Genomic DNA, 21,703 nt, shown 5'->3' on the forward strand with positions numbered 1-21,703 from the left:
TCAAAAGAAGTCCTTCAGCCAAGACTTCGAACTCGCACATCGTTTTATCATCTCTCGACTTTTACACTCACCTCTCCAGCCAGATTCTGCCGGCTGACACACACACATGTAAACCCAGAGCGCAGCGCGGTCGATTCTATGGCTGCAGTTGAGAAAGCAATGTAAGCTAGCATTGCCCTCATCACAGCCGCTTCACAATGACTGACAAGATCTCACCAACAGAGGCAAGGATGCGCCCACCAACGCGCGAGGCATCCCATTCGCGCCCTTCGTGGAGCGAGTCGAGGACTATGTCGCGACCAGGGCAGATGTCGAGCCAACACTCAAGAGTTTCCAGGAGATGATCTCGTGCGTGACTGACCTACACCATGCATCGGCCTCGCCGTCTTGGCTGAAGGAATGCTGACGGGCACCTTAGCAAGTACCAGTTCATGGAAGCGAACAACCAACGAAGAGTGGCGGGCCTGAAGGACAAGATCCCGGATATCCAGAAGACGCTGGAGACTGTGCGCTTCCTGCAGACGAGGAAGGTCAGTCGAGTCTGAGTGTTGCTGAGATGTGCTTTGAGCTGACAAGGGCATGAAGTCTGATGCGGAACCGCTCGAGAGCACCTTCGAGCTGAACGATACGCTCTATGCGAAAGCCAACATCCACAAGACGGAAGAAGTCTACCTATGGCTTGGCGTATGTCCTCTCTCACCACTTGGTCTCCACAAGGAGCCAAGACCCTTCTCACAGCACAGGGCTAACACGCATGATCAGGCGAACGTAATGCTTGCATACCCCCTCGCTGAAGCAGAGTCGCTTCTCGATGGCAAGCTTGAAGCGGCCAAAGGAAGTCTAGCCAATTGCGAAGAGGACCTAGATTTCCTACGTGAACAAATCACGACTATGGAAGTCGCCACAGCCCGTGTCTACAACTGGGATGTCGGCATGCGCCGCAAGGAGAAGCCGGATGACAAGGCTGACGATGAGGGAGATGCAAAGGCCGCTCTCAAAAGCTAGCGAGATCATCGACTCGCACGACGAAATGAGGGATGCGAGGCTCCTCACTTGGATGTCATGATGAAAGCGGCTCGTTGTATTCAGCCAGCAGCATGGTCCTGCGGGATATGTAGGGCTGTGTTGGCCTCAACGCGGCTCCGAGCACGTAACATGAGGGCGGCACAGAGTAGCTTCCCACGGGTGTACAAAAATGCTTTAGGCACCGGAGTAATATTTCCATCTCTTGCAATCGACACTCCAACCTGAACTTTATACAAGATGTGCTAACACATGCGAACCTTCACCCGCCCATTGCACATGGGACCATGTAGACCTCTGCTGTCCTTACTCCGCGCTGTGGGCATGCTTGATCCTCATACCGCACGAGGTCGCTACGTGAAAGCCCCAATGCCATCAGCTTGAGGAAACGCACGTGTACCATTGCCGACGCCGACTTACTACCTATTAGCAAGTTGTCGGCATGAACGAAGTACAACATGAATGAGAAAGCGCTTCGCGAGGAACCATGCATCGAGAGACTTGCGTATACTACACCCTGGGTATCTTCCATAGCACACACGAAAAATCCCACCCCAAAACTCCCCATCCCACATTCTCAAAACACCAACCACTTCTCCGTCAACGCCATCGCACCCTGCACATTCCCAGCCAGCAACATGATCTGCTGCATCGCATACGCCGCCTCAGTTGCCAGATCCTCCACCTCATCCTCCACCGGCATTTCCCCAGCTACCTTCCGCTCCTCTCCCTCCGCCTGGACTTGTTCGCTCAACGCCAGAACTTTCTGATAGTTCTCTTGCGCTAAATGTGTCAAGCCGAGATAGTGCCACATGCGGGCCACGTTGTACTCTGCTTCTTGGAGGTGGGAAGCTTTGCCGCTGGCGGCGCGGATGTGGTAGTATCTGTACAGGAAGGCGAGGCCCTGGTTGATGCCGAACTGTCGATTGTCGGTCTGGCGCTTCATGGAAATTTGGACCCACATTGTCGCGAGGCTCAAGTTGACGCAGACGTTTTCTGGTTCCAGAGCAAGAGCTCTGAGATAGTACGGAATAGATGTGTGACTGTGATTCGCCACAGCCACCATGTGTCCATACATCATGAGCACTCCCGCGTCGAGCTCATGCCTCTCACCGTCCATCTTCCTGACTCGTTCCTCGAGACTTGCTTTCTGGATTGACCATTCGATTCTGTCTCGAACTTCAGGCTCCATGGCAAGAAAGTCGAATTGCTTCACCATACGAAGCATGAACTTCTGACTTGGCCCGGAGTTGAACCAGTTGCTCCCGTAGGAGAAACGGTTCACAGCAGCGAAGAGCTGGAAGAGAGTACCACCGCGGAACTCGTTCTCACGGATGAGCTCGCGAACGAGTTCAATAGCGTAGAAGCTGTCGTTGAAAGCCAGCGCGCAGTGGAAAGCAACGCCGAGATTGGCCCATTTGAGTTTCTTCTCAAGGAAGAAGACGTTGGCGGCCATGAGGACGTCTTTGACAACATAGTAGCAGCGATCTTGTTCGCCGCTTCCTGCATAGATCAATGCAAGGTCCGAGAAGACGCGGTGCCAGTCGTGGAAGGGGATTTGGAGGTAAGTGTTCGGCCCAACAATGTCCTCATGGCGCTGGTTCTGCTTCTTGAACGGCCTACTAGGATCGTCCGTCAGCTCCAGGCGTAGAGTCTTGTCGCGCTCTGGAAAGAAGACCTTCATGTCTGTAAAGTCTTTGAGCATCACATTGGCTGCCTCGACCCACTGCTCCACGACATCTTCGTCTTCGCCTGTCTTCATAGCTCGCCAGTGCTGCTTGACGACGTCAAAGCTGGCGAGACATCGTTCCTGCGCATCCAGGATCATGTCGAAGCGAGCCTGGCGTTTGGCGTCATGCGCTTTGTTCCATGTCTTCTGCAGTCTCGGGCGCTTTGGAGCACTACCTTCTCCGCCATCTTCATCGTCATCTTCGGCGGGTGGTAAAAGTGCGTTCTTCCTACCTCGCTTTCGCTTCTGGGGTATGAGCCCGGGTACATGCTCTGGAGGCGCTGGAGGTAGCTCCACCTCTTGAGAGACGGGACCAAGATTGACTGGACCAGTGGAGGCTGCGGGTGCTGTAGGTGTGCCGATTGCTGGGTCGAATCTCATCTCAGCGAAGGTGCCCTGATTTGCCGGAACCTGAGCCTGATCGCCTGCAGGTCGTAGTTCCCTATACACGACTGGCGGCTTCAGTGGCCTCAACGGCACTCGCGGGGCAGCGAGATCGTACTTGTGTGGTCTGAGCACATTGGACATGGGCGGTGCCATCTTGACACCTGCAGTGTGGAGAAGATCGAGTCGGTTATACAGGATCAGCTCATTGCACAACTGCCGTGCTTTGTCTATCTCCCCAATGTCTTCGTAATGTTTGCAAAGACGAGCACAGCAGACAGTATAGTCCTGGCTGGCACGCTTATGACGATGAACAATCTCGTAGCACGCGATAGCATCGCCGTGTCGCAATGCTTGGTTGTAGCAATTCGCGATTTGCATCCAGACCTTGTCTTCAATACCTTCATCGCGATCTTCCACTATCGGCACTTTGCGAACCAAGTCGTAGAATTTTATTGCCTCGCTTCGATAGTTTGCTTCTTGTAAACTGCGCCCGACTTGCAAGAAGATGTCATAATAGTCCTCGACCTGATCGTCGTATCGATGCAATGTCTGGAAGTGACGCATCGCCTCTGGATAATGCTGGACGCCAGATTTTAGTCGCAACATGCCGAACTTGACTCGGATGTCCACAGGCAGGCCTTGACCGTAAGCTTCCATGTCGCGACTGGCCCGTCCCTGCTGCCACTCTGGTAGGTACACCCTTCGACCGTTGTCATCATCATATTCGCGGTCGTCGTCCTTGATACGGTCCCAGAAAGTTTCGTCTTGGCGTCCAAGAAACCAGCGAGCCAACTGTTTGCCTCTGAAAAGTCCAGGTTCGTGAGTGCCGACCATGTCGCAAAGATCAAGATAGAGGTTGAGATGACTCCACTGATCAGTCTCATCGTCTTGGTGTCCAAAAGAATCCTCGTCCTCGTACTCTCGAAAGGCTGTCTCGTATGCTTCCTTCGCGTCCTTCATCTCGGAGGTGTCATGCCACGATCCGCATAACTGCGCCCACTGCCCAATATAGTACGTCTGATATGGCCACGCCTTCACAATGTTTCTGGCATCCAGACGCGCTTCTCGACTCTTGCCAGCCTCTTTCTCGAGTTCAAATTTTGCTCCACGCAGCTCGAGTTCAAGGTCTTTGTCATCTTTGAAGCGACTGCTCAGCTTGAGTGCATCAGAGTAGCATTGTATGGCACGCTTGAGAAGCTGGGGCGATCGCTCATCATCGCCGGCTAGCTGCAGAATTTTGTCAGCTGCCTGAACATAGACACGAGGATCACGCGCCGTTGCAGCTCCGTGTTCCATGGCTGTCGCGGCATCTTCTGCTCGGCCCATTGCGTCAAGGATTTGGACGAGCAGGACGTGAGCTGTGTACATCTCCGGGTTCTTGTGAATAGCTTGTCTGACGTTGTCGAGGGCTTCTTCATACTTCTCGTCCAGAAAACGATCTTGTGCTTTCTTCATGAATTGCCTGAACTCAGGTCCAGGATCAGCAGCCTTGCGCCCTCGCCCACGAGGTCTTCCACGTCCACGGCCACGGTTGATAGTCCGAGGCTTCTCGAACAAATCGGCATGTTCCGTTCCTTTCAACAGCTTTCTCCAGCCACCACGACCACGACCTCTGCCGACACCGCTGCGGGTACGTCCAGAGTGGTCACCACGAGTTGCGTTGGGCGTAATCATATCGGTCTCGTCCAGCAGCTCCCCAAGACCCGCGGCGTCTTCCATGTAGGGGTCGAAATCGGGATCCCACTCGTGAGTGCCACCATAGTTGACGGCCGCTCTGTAAGCCGCGCCTGCCGCAGCTCGACCTCCAGTATCTTCGCCCCACTGCCCAGCAAGATATGATGTGCTGTCACCGCCTCGCAACCGAGACCCTGGGTCGCCATGGCGCATGTGAAATTGTTGCGCTACCACTTGTGCTTGAGTGAGGCCACGATCGTTGACAGCGGGGGCGTCTTGTGGCATTGGCGGAGCAAACAGAGGATGATCGGGCAAAGAGAACCCTGCCTGAGGCATGCTCATCCAATTGTTCGAGGACTGCGCAGTAAACGGCGACTGCGGTACAGCTTGTGCTCCAGGCGGCGTGGCCCAAGAGGGCGATCCAGCGCCATGGTGTGGTGCTCCAAAGCTGCCATCGAGATTGCTGCTACCTGCGAAAGGTCCGTAGGCTCCAAACTGTGGGTTGCGACTGGGATCCGGGTAGCTGGTTTCTGCAGCGGAACTGGCAACATGATGATTGCCTGCACTTCCTGGTGGGGGGTCTTCCTTGTGGGTGTTCTGGTCTGTGGCACCTTCCATGATCTACTACCCTCCACAAATGTGCAGTCTCGAGAGTTTGCGGTGACTTAAGAGCATCGAGTCGGCGTTGATCTGCACTCGTGGTGGTCGGAAGGCGAGCAAAGTTGTTGTGGTGGAAGGTCGAGTACGAAAGCAAAATGTAGGTCGCCATCTTTGGTGCTGAGTCATGCAAAACTGCATGTCACGTGTGGAAGAAAGCTTGATATGGAAAGCATTGCGAGTGACTTGCTACATTCGAACTAATATCCCTCGGCGCAAAACGCAAAGAGACCAATTTACTCGATCTGAAGATCCCAAAGATTGAGAATGCGGCTTGTTGCGGTGGACCAAGGTTTCATCTGGTAAAAGGCAAGGTGAAAGCTGATTAACCCAACCGCGCCGTCGAAGAGGAACGCACTGTAGATTGAATATATAGCTAAGATATTGAGCCGAAGTGAAGCCATGCTCTGCGCTCGACTTCGACAACGACCTTGATCCTCTCTCCCTGCAACCAAAACCACAACACATCGGCCTTCATCTCATACTAGTCGTCTCACACATCCTGTTGACCGCCGCCCGACTGCCGCACGCGACATGTACCCTCGCAAGCTGCCCCACAGGCTCGCGATCCGTCACAGCCCATGTAGAACGTCGCAACGAACCGCCAACATGGGACGCAAGAGCAGCATAGAACCACGAGAGTAGCAGACAGTCCATACCAGAGTCCATGCGAACATCATGTTGACAACCGTGAAATATGGCTCTACCCTACGCTGGTGGACAGTGACCGGTCTCGACCCAAAGATAAGTTGGCCCGAGTGGGCACCGTTCACGCGATGTAGTCGTGCTAGACCGGATGTCTTTTGAACATGTGAGCGTTGACATTGAGCCGAAGGAGCGACAGGAGGGAGATGTGAGAAAGATGTGAGCACGAAATACCGCCTTGGAGAAGTCATGTCGATCTGTGTACGGCGACCAAGTTAGGGTCAGGAATGGTTATCTTCTCAGGATCCCCAATAGCATCTTTGGCGCGCACAATCCACACGACGTGGAGCGCGACATCATAGAGCGGCTTCCTGGCACTGAAAGCACACCTTGCGTCTCGCTTGTTCTTGTTCTTCTCGCCGTAGTTGGGAGCCTTTGGTCCTGAATGGAACTTCAATCGATGCACTCGATCGAACCTTTGGTCATTCCACCATGGCGACGAAGTCTTGATACCGCGACTGCTTTGGCGTCTTCTTTTTGGCGCAAGATGGGCCAACTCATGGTGCTTCCGCAACTCACTTTGATATGAAGGGCCTCAGAGGGCTATCAGCACCGCAGTCTCTGCTACTACCATCCGGAATGGCCAGCGCCTAGCACGCCACAAGGCCTCGTACGCAGGCTCATCTCACCCGGTCGACAGACCATACATAAGTCCAGGCCAGACACTACGATTGGGACTGTCGCAATGCGGTCAGCACACTGAGATTGCTAGCACCTTCTTGTTGGCCAGTCCAGGACTATAGTCTTTGAGCAGATATGTTATTGGAGAGCCGTTGGGACTTCCAAGCAAAGCGAGGAATCCGGCTTTCTCTGTAGCCTTACGCTAAAACGTTTGAACGTTTTGGGATGAAGGCCAGGTGCAAAATGCTTCATGAGCTCTGAGTGACCCTGTTCTCGACATTTTGCTGCCAGCTCTGAGCAGCATGTCATTCGACACCTCAGCAGTGTCTTGAGTCGCAATCCATGCTCAGCACCGTAGCCTCGACCTTTCTGGCAGGAGTAACTGCAAATGGCGCGGAATCAGATCACAGAGCACATACGTAGACCCAGACTCAGCTTTGAAAACCAAGGTTCTCTCCGTCCGACGGGATATCGATCGCTCGGCGCGCCACAGCTCTCACAGGCGCTGCAATAGCGTCTCGCGGCTACGGAGGCGCTCATTGTGCATGGAGATGACAGGGGGATCAGATCGAAGGAGGTGGAACCGATCCGGCCAGGAAGCTGGCGACCAGCATGATATCACTATCCATCGCTAGAATTTGAATCGCAACGCCTCATCAGTACCCCAGCCATGCTCATCACAAGCTGGAGCGACAAGCTCACGGCGCGCTGCAAGGCCGATAGGTAGTCCGATCTCACAAGCAGACCGAAGTCGACTCGCGACTATGGCGTTGAGCCCATACGCCTCTCCACTCTTGTCAAATACGCCAGCACGCAGCATCATCACCTCAGCCCTACTCGTCATCAGCAGTATCAATACACTTTCGGCGCGCCTCACAGTGAGGATGTGGGATCGATGAGAGAATTTGGACAAGAGCAAGATACCAGGATACAGAACGCGTCAGATCATACCACGCCGTTCACCCCAATACTCAAAGCACTTCTACCACGCCCATAGTCATAGTCATAGCATAGCACAAGTAAGATCCGCTGAGATAGCCCAATGGACGACGCGCTTCGCTTAAAGCTCATCGTGGTCAGCGACCTCATCGCTGTCAAGGATAGCATCCTTGGCGGCCTCAGCAGCCTTCTTCACCTCCTCCTTAACCTTCTCCTTCACACCCTCAGTGGCGGCAGCAGCCTGTTGTGGCATGCCGTCGGTCTCAACAGTCTCAGTCTCACCAGCAGTCTCGACGTATGCGTCAATCTTGTCAGAGCCGTTGTCGCGGATGAAGTTGGCGAGATCCTCAACAGTTCGCGAACCGTTGTAGTCGACTGGCTCGGACTTCTCGCCCTTCTTGAAGAGCTTGATGGTTGGGAAGCCCTGGATCTCATCTGGGACGTCGTTGAGAGTGGCATCAACCTTGGCAATGACGATCTTGTCCTCATAGTCCTTGTAGAGACCGGCAAGCTCATCGTACTTTGGTGCGAGAGCCTTGCAGTGTCCGCACCATGGAGCGTAGAACTCGAGGAGAACGTCCTTGTCGCTGTTGATGACGATGTCCTCGTAGTTCTTTGCAACGACGATCTGGACTGCGCCCTTCTCGCGCTTCTCTGGAAGTGGCTCGCTCTTGATGCTTGGCTCGACCTTGCCGGCGACGAAGTCTTTGACGTATTTGCCAATCTTCTTTGCGGTGAGCTCCTTGATGTCGCCGGCGGACTCGTATGGGAACTTCTGGTTCTTGGCGGTGTCCTGAATGGCGAAAGCTGGCCACTTGCCAACTTCGAGGTTGAGGTTACCAGCGTGCTGGCCAAAGGCAGAGGCGTCGATGGTAGCGAAGCTGACCTTGCCCTTGTACTCTTCAGCAAGTGGCTTGAGATCCTTTGCGAGCGATTCGCGCTCCTCAGCGGTCTCGGCGAAGATGTATGCGAGTGGAAGGCCGGACTAGAGGATGTGTCAGTATCGAAAGCACTACGATGTACGTCTGTAGTCACTTACAGCCATGTATCCAGCGTATGTCTCTGGGCCAACCTCGCCAATCAATGGTGTTGCGGCGACCTTGGCGAACTCGGTGATGGCCTCCTTGTCGAACTTCTCGGTGAACTCATTCTTGCCCTCATCGAACTGCTTGTAGAGAACAATGGCTGGTGCCTTGACGCCCTCGGCCTTGGCCAAGTCGGCATCAGAGGTAGCTGCGAAGAGGTAGCTGTCCCGGAGCTCCTCCGCGATCTCGGTAAATGTGGTGTTGGATGTCTTGTCGTCCTTCCCGATGTATGCGACGAGCACGACCTTGTCGGCGGTCTTGAACTCGTCGAGGGCGGCTTGTGTGGTGAGGAGGGAGACGGCTGGCAGGGACTGCTTGGTCATGTACGAAACAATGGCGTCTGCCTTTCGTGCGCCAGAGTATGGCGAGATGTTCTTCTCGCCGCGGAAGATCTTGAGCGTTGGGTATCCCTCGACGCCGTACTCTTGGCAGAGATCTTGCTGCTCGGTGCAGTCGATCTTGGCCAGTGCAATGCTCTTCTCCTTTAGTGTTGTGGCCGCCTCCTCGTACTCTGGTGCAAGCGCCTTGCAGTGACCGCACCACGGTGCGAAGACTAGACGGTGTTAGCGATGAGCTCCCACATGTGATTGTCGCCCACACATACATTCTGCGAGCACAAGCTCGTTCTCTGTGACAAAGTCCTTGAAGGTGTCCTTGGTGAGCTCATGGACATCGCTGGCCATCGCCAGGCCGGCCAGAGCCAGCAGTGCGGAGGAGTAACGCATGGTGTGTGGCTATCAGTTGATGGTGGTGATGGTGGTGGTGGTGGTGGTGGTGGTGGTGGTGGTGGTGAGCGCTTCGTGTGGTGCTTGTAACTCAAGACCGGCAAGAGGATTCAAGGGGCGGTAGTTGATGTGGATGTCCTTAAAAGAGTAGTGGGAGTAGTAGCACTCGTCAAGTTTAAGTGTCGAGTCGAGTTCTGGCTTCGTGTCCCCACGCGGCTACCAATGCTCTGCTTGGAAATCCAGGGTCCTCAACTGCCAGCTGTTCTTCCAATGCGGCTTAGTCGATATGAACCTGGGGCAAGCATCTGCTTTTAGACTCAACCTCTCTGTTCACCCAAACGACTCGCCATCGGCGCCGCATGAACCAACATGTGCGTTGGAATCTAGCATGTGTCATTACTGTGCTACTACCTTAAGTATCATTGCTGCATAGCTATTTGTCCGACTGTCCTTTCGAGAGAGGTACCAACACCAACATCGGCTACACGATCTAGACGCCGCCACCATCAAACTCTATGCTGCAACTATCCGCACTCTATCGTCAAGCAGAAGCATGCCAATCCTCCACGAAGCGGTGTCTGTTCCTGCGCATGTTATGAGATCCCAGTCCTTGGACTTGTGATACTGACTCGAGACTATCCCTCAGCAGTGGCACGGCTTCGGATACCCTCGGCTTCCGACCCGTGGATCAGCACTGAGACTTGACACCTGTCATATCATGAGACCACTGTCCTCACTGTCGATAGCGGGTGAGGTGTGTCGATGGTGTGGCCACAGTGCATTTCCTGGAGAACATCTTGGCAGACAGGAACATCATCCACTTGGTGAAGCCGCCGATGTGATGCTTGGGCCCTTTCGAACTGTGTGAGGCTTGAATCATGATGCTCCTGGTCCTCATGCCCAACATCAGAACTTCGACGTCTGTATGCTGCACTTCCAAGGAGGCCTGTGTTTGGAACTGTCGAACATCGATCCGAAATAGGCATCGTTTCGCCAGTCCAGATCACGAGTCAGCAGACAGTATGTCTGCCAGTCATCTCGATACGGCGTATCATCCTCGAGATATGCTCGACAGCTGTGTAAGAGCCTGAGTCTGTCAAAAGAGGCAACTGTCAGCTACATCCAGGCACCACGTGGCACAAGACAAGCAACACGTCGGCCACGCAGGGCAGCATCATGTGGCTTCCCCATCAGCACTCACCAAAGTCCTCCTAGCAGCCAACTCATCCCCATCCCCACTAGGCCTATAACAATGCCTCACGACCGCCAGTAGCGAATGATACAACCCGTACCTGCATCCACACCGTCAGCACAATCCCCAGTGTGGTCGCACCACATAACATGGCGTCCAAATGGCTTACAAGTACTGCCTGATCCTCTCATTCGCATCACGATTCGGTAACCTCCCAAACCCCTCCGCAAAGCCCACCCTCGGCTTATGGAAGCAATCACTCATGAACGGGTCGCCCCAAATCGCCGTACTCCAGTCCACAATCCCCGCAAAAGTGTAGTCATTTGTATTAACGAGAACATTTTCATCCTTTGCCATCTCCAATAGCACAAGCCTTGGCTGACTGATCTGATCCAGCACCTGTCGATGCCGACGAACCTGATTCCGGATAAAGTCGTAGGGGAGACTGACCAGCGCATCTTCTCCGTCTCGGAGGATCGTCTCCAGCAGGGCAGCAAAGCATCGGCTCCACGCCGGACTTGCAGGCGGCGTCCCTGGACTGATGGCGCCAAAGGCTGGGCCAGAAATGTGGGAGAGTTGACGGACGTACTGGCCGAGAGATTTGTCGATGCTGGAGAAAGCTTGGCGGGAGAGGGAGGCCTCTATGTCAGAGAGGATGGAGCCTTTGAAAGGTCCGTTGATGAGGTAAGGTGAGCCCATGGGGATTGTGGTGGGGTGGTATTGAATGAGGCGCGGGACCAGCATGTCAGATCTGCTCTGTAGAGATTGGAGGACTAAGGCTTCGGTTTGGAGTCGTTCTTCCTCCTGGCCGAGGAGTCGTATGTGGGAAGAGGGTCGGCATTTGAGGACGTAGAAGTATTCTGAAGTTGGTTGGAGGCGGAGGTTCCTGAAGACGCTGCCGTCTAGTCTTTCTATCCGGACGGCCTTGATCTGAAGAGCCTTGAGGGCGACCTGGTGGACAGTGCCGCGATCTGGCGATCTCGACATGCCGGGAGGGAGAGGCTTGAAGATGGGTTGAGGCGGTGATGAGATTGGCGAGAGGAGGACCGTCATTTTGTATTCGACCGGTGCTTCAGTCTTGACTATACGACAAGTAAGATCGCAAGGCCTGAATGAAACGTGTAAGCTGCTAGTTGAAGAACACCGGGCATCTCCCCAGGCTGGGCAAGAAAAGATGGATGATGGATGATGGAATGGGTTGTCGGACGACTTGCTGCACGTCCACACCGATGAAGCCCGGATAGTTGGCGTGTAAGAGCCGATGTAGTTAAGCTACTACCGCCACCTAGTCAGGCTCCTACATGCCAGCGCCATCTCACTTACGATGCAATCTGTATGGTTCCGGGAGCATATATACGATGTCAGTGGGCATACGGTGCGGGTCGAGCACCGAGGGCGCGGCTCATAGCGAGACTTGAAGGCTAGGTAATAATCTCGCATGCCAGCAATTGTCACTGGCTGCAGACCAGGCGCCCGTATAGGAAGGTCGCCGGTGCGTGTTCTTGAAACTCTCTCACTCCGCGCGGTGATTGATCGTTAGGCAGATCCTGTTCGCGTTGTCGCCAGTAAATAGACTCGGTGACAAGCGAAGAAAGTCGTCAGCGCTCGTCTATCGAGGTGCTAGTGCCGATCCGCACTGGCCAATGAAACCGACTGGAAGGGAACGGGGAGCGTGGGTCAACGTTGTAGAAATCGCCTAAAGTGTGGTTTCGTTGGAAGAAATGTAATAAATCTCAAATGATAGAACCAAGAAGCCATGCTATGTCCGACGCGCAGTCGAAGACCTTGCACGACTTGCAAGACGTCAAGACGAAAACCGCGCGATCGGGTCCTCCTGTCAATCTGGGTGGAGGCGTGTGCCACAAGCGAGGGCTCGAGGTCCAGTGCGGTCGTGTGCCCCGATCTACCCTACACGTGCCCTATTATCTGGCTGTGTCGGAACGTCGGGATGCTGGGTCTCCACGCGGAACGCACGCTGTGCACGTTCTTGAGGCAACACAAGATCGTGGACAAGCCGGCCCTGCAGATGTCGATGATCGGAAAGGTGTCAAGAGATCTTGGTGCTGTCCGCAAAAGCCCGGGTTCTTGCTGCCGCGGCTGCATAATCAATATCGGTCGACGATGGTGCATCGCAGCGTATGATTTCTTTCCCTCGCACAGGCCTACCCGCATAACTGCGAGCTTGAGTTTCGGCAAGAGGGCGCGCCTCGTTCCAGCAAGCGAGGGAGTCTGTTTGGATTCCAATGATCCGGCGCGCCGGAACGGCCAATGATCCTCCTCGCCTCATATACTCGCCTGTGCCATCGTAAAGAGGAACATTTGCGATCGTAAGCTCCACCTGACTGCAGCCGTTTCTTTCTATAGATACCTGACCGAGCCCTCGCGAGTTATCGTAACGATTCTGGTTTGATCGACGTCTTGGAAGCACCGCCGCCCTCACGCGAGTTATCCTGCAAGGCTAGTGAATCATTTCACCTCTGCATCTTTCGGCGTTGGCTCGAAGATTTCCGATATGTTATAGCGCTTCAACCTCTCGAAGCTGTTATCGATCACACTGACGCCGCAGACGTTCTGTACTCAGTCAGCATCGATCGACAGGACAATGGTCCTCGGTATAGCAAGAGTGTGGGAAGTCAAGTTCAGCCAACGCACCTGATAGACTTCAACCACGATCAATAGCTCGTAGTGCTGCAGGTCGACCACGTGGCCTGGTCCGACGATGGACGCCACTTGCTTGATGACTGCGTCGCGAGATAGGATGTTGTGGTTTCGGAGCGTGGGCCGAATTGCAAACTGTATGGAGGTGTTAGATCCGGCAGAAGCAAAGTCCTCTGAGCTGACGATTGGGCCGCAACCACGTACCTTCCGCCTCTGGAACGGCTCCTGGTGAAAGTGCGGTGCAAGCACTTCTGTAGCCACTTTCTCTAAGCCTTCCGCCGATGCTCGGCCCATTAAAGTCATCGGTGATAGTCTTTTGGTGAATCTTGTTCGCTTGCACTGATTGTCCGCCATGGCTTCCTCGCATATCGTCTTTACCAGCGACACTGGCTCGACTGGCGCGATCGTCTTAAAGAACACGACTACACTGGGCATCAGCATCACATCCGGGACTGAGCTCTGCCAGTACTCACCACACTGCATATCAAGTCTGACAGGAGTGAAAAGCTGAGCAGCTGCAGGCTTTCGAATGTCCTTGACTTCAGCTGCTATGGCTTTCTCGATGTCGACTTCCTCCTCGCCTGCGTCCTCATTCGCCGCATCAGGTGCTTTCGCTTCCAAGGCTTCAGGATAGAGATGTTCCGCTAGGTCGGTCAACCAGTCTCGCATCTCGTGGACACATTTGCCTTCCTTGTTCTTCTGGCACGTCACCCAGAATCCAGCGTCGCCGGGCTGGATGGCTTTAGCTGATACTGCACCGTGGTCAATCTTCCTTGGAACGCGCCACTCCTTCTTAGTCTGCGCGCAGTATCAGTGCATGTGCTTTCTGGTAGCAATAATGTGATGACTTCGTCACAAATGTAGCACACCTTTGATCGCTTGCCATCCCCGCCTAGCGCCTGGTCTGCTTTTCTCTTGGATTGATTCTCCATGCCCGATACGAAGTAGAATGCCTGGTTCAGTGATACAGTGTGTTAATGTACGTCGTCGAGTGATGATTGTGAGGGCCTGCAACTTAGTGCTGTGCTGCGAAGAGATCGGCGAAGGAAAGCGCAACCGGCCGACGGCCCGGTCTCACTTTTGCTGACTGTTCCGCCTCGTACCTCAAAGGGCGTCGCCCTAATGTTCAGGCAGAACTACATATTCGCGTTATCTGTTGGAGATGCTGAATTCTTCGCGATGATCGAGTCACATGGTAACTTCGCGAACAGGGCTCCGGTAGTTCAGCCGGTCTCATTTGGTGTGAAGGGTATCAACTGTCTCCTAGCCCTGGCCGAGCACGGCGAACGGCCAGCAAGCATTTAAACCTTCATCTTCAACTTCAGTCTGTAGTCAAAGTAGACAATATGGCTACTACACAGGCATCAACTTTCCGAGCAGCATCGCTGTACCCCAGTCCTTCAGAGGCATCACTCAAGCTACATTTCCTCGGGCAGAAGATCAAAGATGTGCAAGCACCGGCTGCCATCGTCAATGCGGCAGTGGTCAGGAGAAACTGTAGACTGATGCTGGAGACCGCCGAGAAGCTAGGTGTATCATTCCGGGCACATGTCAAGACGCACAAGGTAAGAACCACGATCCTTGGAGGAATAATCGTGCTGAGATGCTCCACAGACAACAGAGATTTCTGAGCTGCAAGTTGGCAAAGACACAAAATCAGTGAAGTTGGTAGCGTCGACAGTGAGCGAGATTGAGCATTTGACGCCTTATCTCCTAAAGCGTAAAGTGAGAGGCGACGATGTCAATGTCCTGTACGGACTTCCCCTTCCTCCATCCGCGGTCCCAAGGTTGGCTGCCATTGCTCGGATCTTGGGGAAGGGTACAGTCGGTCTTTTCGCGGACCATCCTGCACACATCAAAGTCCTGGCTGAAGTGACTGAGGACACATGACCAGGGCAGATCCCGGTGTGGGTGAACATCGATGTCGGGTACCATAGGGAAGGTGTGCCAGCAGGATCGAAGCAACTTGCAGACATCGCTTATGCGCTGGCGGCATCACCAAAGGTCACGCTCGGGGGCATTTATACGCATTACGGCCTTTCGTATGATGTCAGTAGTCCTGAAGAAGCGTTGGAATCGATGGCCAAAGAACTCCGCGGTCTCGAAGAAGGAGCTGTGGCATTCCTGAAAAGCGCTGGAGCCAACATTAGCAGTAAGCGTAATGCTTCAAAAGTGGTCCTTTCTCTTGGAGCAACCCCGACAACAACCTCAATCCAGAATATTCTTGAAGGGACCAAGATTGGAAGCCGGTATCGAGACATGATCAAGATGTGCGCAGAATCATTCGAGGTCGAATTCCATGGCGGAGTCTATCTGGTAATGGATATGCAGCAGTTGGCCACACGTGCAAGACCACAACACTCCGCCAACGATCCTGGTCAGAGTCTGCTGTCCTTCAAAGACCTGGGTTTCCGAGTCTTGGCGGAAGTAGCCAGTGTCTATCCCGACCGCAGCGACACGCCAGAGGCACTCATAGCGGCAGGCTCCATCGTTCTTGGACGCGAACCATGTAAGAGTTACCCTGGCTGGGGTGTGATCACACCTTGGCCTGCGCAGGATGGTCCACATTACGAACCAGAAGGCTCAAAGACTGGCTGGATCGTGGGCAAGGTCAGTCAAGAGCATGGCAACCTTCGCTGGGAGGGACCACAAGACAATGTTCGACCTCTCGAAGTGGGTGAGAAGGTACTTGTCTGGCCGAACCACGCATGTATAGCGGGTGTGAACTTTGGATGGTACCTTGTCGTGGACTCTGAGTCGGATCCTGAGACGATTGTAGACGTCTGGGTCAGATGGCGCGGATGGTGATACCGACTTGGTATGCAGGTTAGAATGACAGCATCTCGCTTCCCAGTGCCTCAGTCGTCGATGTTGATCGTGTTGTTGTACCTCGTCAGGGTCCCGTTGCTCGCTGCACGAGCTGCCTCCAGATTCAGCTCTGCCGTCAATTGCGCGCCCAGGCTCTCCTCTCTACTGCGTGGTTTCTCGCTCAATTCATCCACGTCTATGCCATTCGCCTCTGCAACCTTGATCAACAGCCGCTGTTGCGCTTCCAACTTGTCCTCCAAGCGCCGCTCGGCAGCCTCCCTCTCCCGCCGGGTCTGATCGTGAAAGGTCGCCGAGCTCGATCGCCACTTTTCCTCTCTGGCCTGAACCTTGTCCGCGTTGGTCTTTCGACAGTGTTCCAGCCACGGTAGTAACTTGGTAATATTTGCAAGTTCGCCCATGGTTGTGGCGCTGGCGGCATTGATGCTCTGGCCAAGGGTGTCCTGGACCGAATCTAGGCGCTTCTCGACTGAAGTTTTCGATTCAGTGGTCAGCTTGTTGGTGGTGTTCAAGGTATCGAAGAGCCACCCTCCCTGTCGCGTCCATTCATCGTGCCAGCTCCGCATATAGGTCGAGAGCTCGTTCACCTGCTTCAAGCCAGTACCATCCTCAGCTATGCTTCCACTTCGCGATAGTCCATCCGGGCCATCAGTGCGAGGTCTCTTCGGACCTTGGACTTCCACAACATCATCGTCATCTGGCGCACTTCGGATCAACGAGCTTCTGCGACCATCGTGGCCTGGCGCTGCTGGAGACATGGCTATAGCGCCATTGCGCATAGCTGGAACCTTGGTCTGTGCGAAAGCGGTCGGATCAAAGCCAACGTCGGTGATGGAGGCAAAATATGCATGCTCCCTTGACTGTGGACCGGCGACATTGAACTTGATGTCGGCAGTGACTTGAACAGAACAGCCTTCCAGTCGCTGTAGCTCCTGCTGTAATGTTGTGAGCGCTTGTCTTATCTCGGCCCTCTGCTTCAAAGAGGCGTTGAGCAGTCGAGTGTCGCCGTGGAATGTGTGCTCCACATGGGGGGCTGCTGCCATGACGCGCCGGATGAGCTGTTACGGTATGCAGTACTGCCGACACGGTGATCTGCCCGGTGCCGTCTACGAGCTGTGCAAAGCCGTGACTCCGACTCGTGAGGGCCACGAGACCTCTGCGATGGTCCTGAAACACGTGGACGTCGCACGTTCTGCTAAGTTGCTCCGCGGTGGTGCTGTGGCTGTGGCTGGGCTGGAGCTGAAGCTGGGCAGGGCAGCTCGAAAATAGACAGGATCTTGCTGCTGGATACGGGGGGGGGTGCTACACCAGCGCCGATCGCGGTATATCTCAAGCAGTATCGTCGGCGATGTTGACAGCTATTGCTGCTTCAAGCGCGTCGATTCAGTGTATTACAGCCTTGCAGCCAGGAACTGCTGGTCATTGTGTGTCGATGTTGTCGCGCAAAGGTTGACGATCTCACAATGGCGAGATCGTACATCCGGGAGCTAGTCGCGACGCCCGGCTATGCATGCGGTCCCTGCACACGCTCATCGTGTTTCACTCCCCTCTCACTCCCAGCTCTGCTGCTGGCCTTGTGCCACTTCATAATTCACCTCATGCCATGAAGCTCACACCACCCATTTCCTCCGACACGCCCGCTGTGCGTCCTCTGCTGCAGGAGAGCTTTCGTCAGCCTTCTCTGCCTCCTGCCCGCGGCTATGTCGATGTTATGCGAGCCAGTGCAGAGCATTATCCTCCCCAGCCAATAGTGCGCTGACATATCATATATGCACCGAGTTCAGCTTCATGCAGTGTCTGCAGCTATAGGAGTAGCGAGTCGAGTCAACTGCTATCGTTTCACCCGCAAAACGGCTGCGGCTGCTGCGAGCTGCCACTGTCAGCCGGCATGGCAATGGCCCTCGCAGCCCATTATGACAGCGGGAGCGATGATGAGTTTCACTCTGTGTCAGGCCGCGACGAGCACGATGATTCGGAGTCCACTCTTAATATGCCTCCGGTGCATCCCATTGCTCCACTCCAGGGCGCATTCGAGGAGTCTATCTACGAGAGTACGCAGAACGAGGACGACAGTGCTGCCGAAAGTCCCTACGACGCAGAGATGAGACGTCGTGAGCTGTTGGATGCCACGCGCTATGAGGACGTTCGCCAGAACAAGTGGAAGCAGAAGCATGGCGCCAAGTACCATCCTCTGCTCAAGCTCATGGCACAGATCGTCTTCGGCATGCATTTACTGCAACAATCGCAAGCGAAATCCAACGAGGAGGTGGTCAAGATACTGCAGAATCATGTCACCGATGTGGATTCGTTCCTGGAGCGAACGTCCGAGGACTTCGTGCTGGCCACAAACGACATTGAGGAACGGATCCGGTATCTCAAGCTACCAATGCAGCATATGGAGGTGTTCAATGTCATGCTCGATGAGAAGAAGTTCCGCGCTGATCTGGTCAATGGTAACGATAAGATCGAGATGATCGTCGGGCGAACGGCGAAGGCCGTGAATGATGCACTCTTTGACATCTCGAGCGGTCTAGAGTCAACAAAAGAGCTGGGAACATACCTGTCTAAGGTGATCGATGAAGGCTTGCCAAGCGATACCGAGATAGCCGATGTCTTTGCTGCAATGCGTGGCAACGAACAGGGCTGGATGAAGTATCTCCAGGAGCTGCGAATCAAAGGCGAGAATCTGGGCAACAGTCTGGTTGCACTTGGGAATGTCATTGCAGATATCAACAAGCATGCTGCTGCTGCCAGCAGAAGGAACAAGCCTCAAAGCCGGACCATTTCCACAACAACAACAACCGGAAGTTCGTCGCCGGCTTTGCGCTCAAAGTTTGCCAAAGACTCTGTGGTTTATCGAAAGCCTGGGCCGTGGCTGGATAAGCCGTTGCCTTCGGAGCCAGACAGTGAGTTCAGTGCAGCGAAGGTGTCGATGCCCAAACCACATCCGGTGCCTTTCGCGACACGTTATGAGCAGCCACGCGAACATGCTCCAATCCCTGGATCAAGGTCCTCAAATGCCGGAGACGCAACTCCTTCACAACGTCGAGCGACTTCGCGGACGGCATCTGGACCGCTATCAAGTAACCCACCAGACGCCCCACCAGACGCCAGCCCGAGAGTGCCATATAAGAATCCAGGACGATCGCAGAGCCAAAGCACTGCCCACGTGTTAAGACCGAGCTCACCACAGAGGCCGGTGGCCTCTTTCAGACGATCTAGAAGCCAAGGTGCAATCCTGGACTCACAAACTCCAAACAAAGTCATACCTCGAAAGCCTGTGGCTGGTACCTTGAGGAAACATCCAGGGACCCAAATTAAGTACGTCCCGCCCACAGGTGTGACACCGGCCAAAGAATATACTTCAATCACGTACGTATCCGTATGATCTTGTATCACAACGTACTGACTTCCTACACAGCAACGGTTTCTCGCGGCGCATATTCATGAAGCTGCGTAATATACCACCACTACCGCAAAGTCGGCAGAGAACTGAGGCAGTTGCGCGGCCTGTCGACTCTGCCTACTCCTCCGACCGCAAACGCAGCACATCATCGCCGACAGAATTTACCATGGATACAGAACATGATATTGAGAAGGAAAGTCAATCCTACTTCGAGAAAGACGCCGTCGCTGGAGCTGGGGACGCAATTGCTAGCACACGGCTTGGGCTGTTCCCAAAGGATACGGGACCACTCGCGCCCTCACAGGCAAGCATGCGGAGCAGACATGATATGCCCAACTCGAAGGCGGTCTCATCGGCGTGGACCGACCGATCTCTAACAACGACACATTCCTCGAAAGCATTCCGCACTATGAGCATCAGGAAGTTCTTCGGACACCACAAGGACGAAAGCCGAAACTTGCCGGCACAGTAAGAGACATACAAACACAGGACCTCACACAAAGAGCCAGAAAGGACCAAGGACGGGTTATCCCACGATAACATGACGATAGGACACATAGGCTGTGGAATGAAACTGACTTGAACTTCAGTGTACGATGGTGTTAGAAGCAGCTATACCCACTTCCGCACGAGACAGCAGCTAACGTAGGGAGAGCATGTACATTAGGTAAAAACGACTAGGATCAATATACCCTCTTTCAATCCCCCTCGCCTATTGATCCCAGCGTCGACCACGTCGAGACGAAGCTACGTTGAGGCTGCACTGCTTCCCGAATCCCTTTATATTGAAGGACATCCATCTTGATGCTCCGACATGAGCTCAGAGGGCCAACATCGAGCCTTCTCCGTCTCCGATCCAGGCCCCTGCGATCGACCGTGTAAAACCTCCGCTCTCGCCGGCGCATGTAGCGCCACCAGTGCCATTCCTAAGGGCCCAGGTTGCAGAGGGTCCTCCCTGGGTGCTGGAGGAGACGCACATATAGATTACGTCGTGCGGCCACGCGGCTTAAAGTGTTCATCCGCAGTCTGTGATCGGGAGGAGGGTCTTCTGCGTGCCGAGGAAACTGCTGTGCCCAATCTCGATATCCTTCCCAACCTAGTTTGTCCTTGCCCCTGCGTGTTGGCTTCGCTGGAGCTGGGTATAGACTCACGAACCACTTCGCGGCGACTTGTCGGTACTTCTTGTCAATAGCCGTTCTGAGGGCTGTGTTGTCGGTGGGAGGCAGCACTGTGTCGAAGATCCAATCGCGATCTATCCGCAGCTTACTCTCCAAGCCGGCAAGATCCCACATGTTCGCCCAGTCATCCAGATTCGATCGATACCCGCCCACGTGCGACTGCTGAGCAAAGTTCCGCAGCATCGCCATGGCAGTGTCTTTCGGTACTCCCAGCTTTCTAGCGGGTCGGAAGATATGCTTTTCGAGCTGGGCATGCGTCAAATGTGACGGCCAGGTCTGCGAGGCTTTCGTCGAATGCGTGGGACGCGACCGTCTGATTAGGAGTTCGTGACTCATGAGGAAGAGGCTCATGAAATGGCACCAGGTGACTTTATCGAGGGTATCTGGTGTGAGGAGGTGTGCATCGTAGTCGACCGCTATGCAGAAGGACAGGAAGCGTCTCAGGCGTTCCACAATGGGATCGTGGCTCGAGCTTCGTATTGTCGATGCTGCGGTTGTGCTTATGGAGGCTGTACCGTTGGTGGTGGAAGCTGTGTCGTGACGCGAGTAAGGCGGTGGCGGAGAACAATGGTCGTGGTCAGGATTTTGAGGATCAGAACCTGTACGTCGAACGCTCACTAACGATCGCGCGGATCTTTGGGAGACTGTGTTCCCATAGGGGCTTTGTAATGACCTGAGTATGTCGTTGTGATAAGCCGGATCGAAAGGAATATATCCTGACATATCGGCGTGTATGGATGGTGATGTTGATGCTCAGGTGCCTAATGTCATGTTGAGGTGCCAGTAGCGTTTTAGCAAGTGCTCTTGTCGCGAGGTGAAGGCAGATATGCGGCTACAGTCGTGGCTACCTTGGAAGTATTGTGGGAAAGGATAGCTTACGGCTCCTGCCTATCCTCGC

General features: G+C 54.3%; 9 protein-coding genes across 9 annotated transcripts; 3 read left to right on the forward strand and 6 right to left on the reverse strand.

The window, feature by feature from the left end:
- Positions 1 to 138: 138 nt before the first annotated feature.
- Positions 139 to 1,005, forward strand: CLAFUR5_12825 (Prefoldin subunit 3; the record flags this gene model as incomplete). The annotated part of the gene is made up of 5 exons (XM_047911973.1): positions 139 to 161; positions 223 to 348; positions 419 to 530; positions 586 to 684; positions 763 to 1,005. 5 exons carry the CDS (start codon positions 139 to 141, stop codon positions 1,003 to 1,005), a joined length of 603 nt encoding a protein of 200 aa, XP_047768497.1.
- Positions 1,006 to 1,600: 595 nt separating this feature from the next.
- On the reverse strand, positions 1,601 to 5,431 carry CLAFUR5_12826 (Transcription factor tau subunit sfc4; the record flags this gene model as incomplete). Its single annotated transcript, XM_047911974.1, has 1 exon — positions 1,601 to 5,431. One exon carries the CDS (start codon positions 5,429 to 5,431, stop codon positions 1,601 to 1,603), a length of 3,831 nt encoding a protein of 1,276 aa, XP_047768496.1.
- Positions 5,432 to 7,856: 2,425 nt separating this feature from the next.
- Positions 7,857 to 9,545, reverse strand: CLAFUR5_12827 (Disulfide-isomerase; the record flags this gene model as incomplete). Its single annotated transcript, XM_047911975.1, has 3 exons — positions 7,857 to 8,720; positions 8,775 to 9,373; positions 9,425 to 9,545. 3 exons carry the CDS (start codon positions 9,543 to 9,545, stop codon positions 7,857 to 7,859), a joined length of 1,584 nt encoding a protein of 527 aa, XP_047768495.1.
- A 1,174-nt stretch (positions 9,546 to 10,719) lies between these two features.
- CLAFUR5_12828 (uncharacterized protein) lies at positions 10,720 to 11,790 on the reverse strand (the record flags this gene model as incomplete). Its single annotated transcript, XM_047911976.1, has 2 exons — positions 10,720 to 10,837; positions 10,907 to 11,790. 2 exons carry the CDS (start codon positions 11,788 to 11,790, stop codon positions 10,720 to 10,722), a joined length of 1,002 nt encoding a protein of 333 aa, XP_047768455.1.
- A 1,413-nt stretch (positions 11,791 to 13,203) lies between these two features.
- CLAFUR5_12829 (uncharacterized protein) lies at positions 13,204 to 14,327 on the reverse strand (the record flags this gene model as incomplete). Its single annotated transcript, XM_047911977.1, has 4 exons — positions 13,204 to 13,308; positions 13,390 to 13,530; positions 13,600 to 14,193; positions 14,265 to 14,327. The coding sequence occupies 4 exons, from the start codon at positions 14,325 to 14,327 to the stop codon at positions 13,204 to 13,206; spliced, it is 903 nt and encodes a 300-aa protein (XP_047768454.1).
- A 414-nt stretch (positions 14,328 to 14,741) lies between these two features.
- On the forward strand, positions 14,742 to 16,203 carry CLAFUR5_12830 (D-serine dehydratase; the record flags this gene model as incomplete). The annotated part of the gene is made up of 3 exons (XM_047911978.1): positions 14,742 to 14,960; positions 15,010 to 15,267; positions 15,295 to 16,203. The coding sequence occupies 3 exons, from the start codon at positions 14,742 to 14,744 to the stop codon at positions 16,201 to 16,203; spliced, it is 1,386 nt and encodes a 461-aa protein (XP_047768097.1).
- A 50-nt stretch (positions 16,204 to 16,253) lies between these two features.
- Positions 16,254 to 17,264, reverse strand: CLAFUR5_12831 (uncharacterized protein; the record flags this gene model as incomplete). Its single annotated transcript, XM_047911979.1, has 1 exon — positions 16,254 to 17,264. The coding sequence occupies one exon, from the start codon at positions 17,262 to 17,264 to the stop codon at positions 16,254 to 16,256; it is 1,011 nt and encodes a 336-aa protein (XP_047768098.1).
- An 845-nt stretch (positions 17,265 to 18,109) lies between these two features.
- On the forward strand, positions 18,110 to 20,099 carry CLAFUR5_12832 (uncharacterized protein; the record flags this gene model as incomplete). Its single annotated transcript, XM_047911980.1, has 2 exons — positions 18,110 to 19,593; positions 19,643 to 20,099. 2 exons carry the CDS (start codon positions 18,110 to 18,112, stop codon positions 20,097 to 20,099), a joined length of 1,941 nt encoding a protein of 646 aa, XP_047768294.1.
- Positions 20,100 to 20,553: 454 nt separating this feature from the next.
- Positions 20,554 to 21,528, reverse strand: CLAFUR5_12833 (uncharacterized protein; the record flags this gene model as incomplete). Its single annotated transcript, XM_047911981.1, has 1 exon — positions 20,554 to 21,528. The coding sequence occupies one exon, from the start codon at positions 21,526 to 21,528 to the stop codon at positions 20,554 to 20,556; it is 975 nt and encodes a 324-aa protein (XP_047768128.1).
- Between the last annotated feature and the right edge of the window lie 175 nt (positions 21,529 to 21,703).

Source organism: Fulvia fulva, chromosome 11, assembly GCF_020509005.1.
Source record: "Fulvia fulva chromosome 11, complete sequence".
Classification (NCBI taxonomy): Eukaryota; Fungi; Ascomycota; class Dothideomycetes; order Mycosphaerellales; family Mycosphaerellaceae; genus Fulvia; species Fulvia fulva.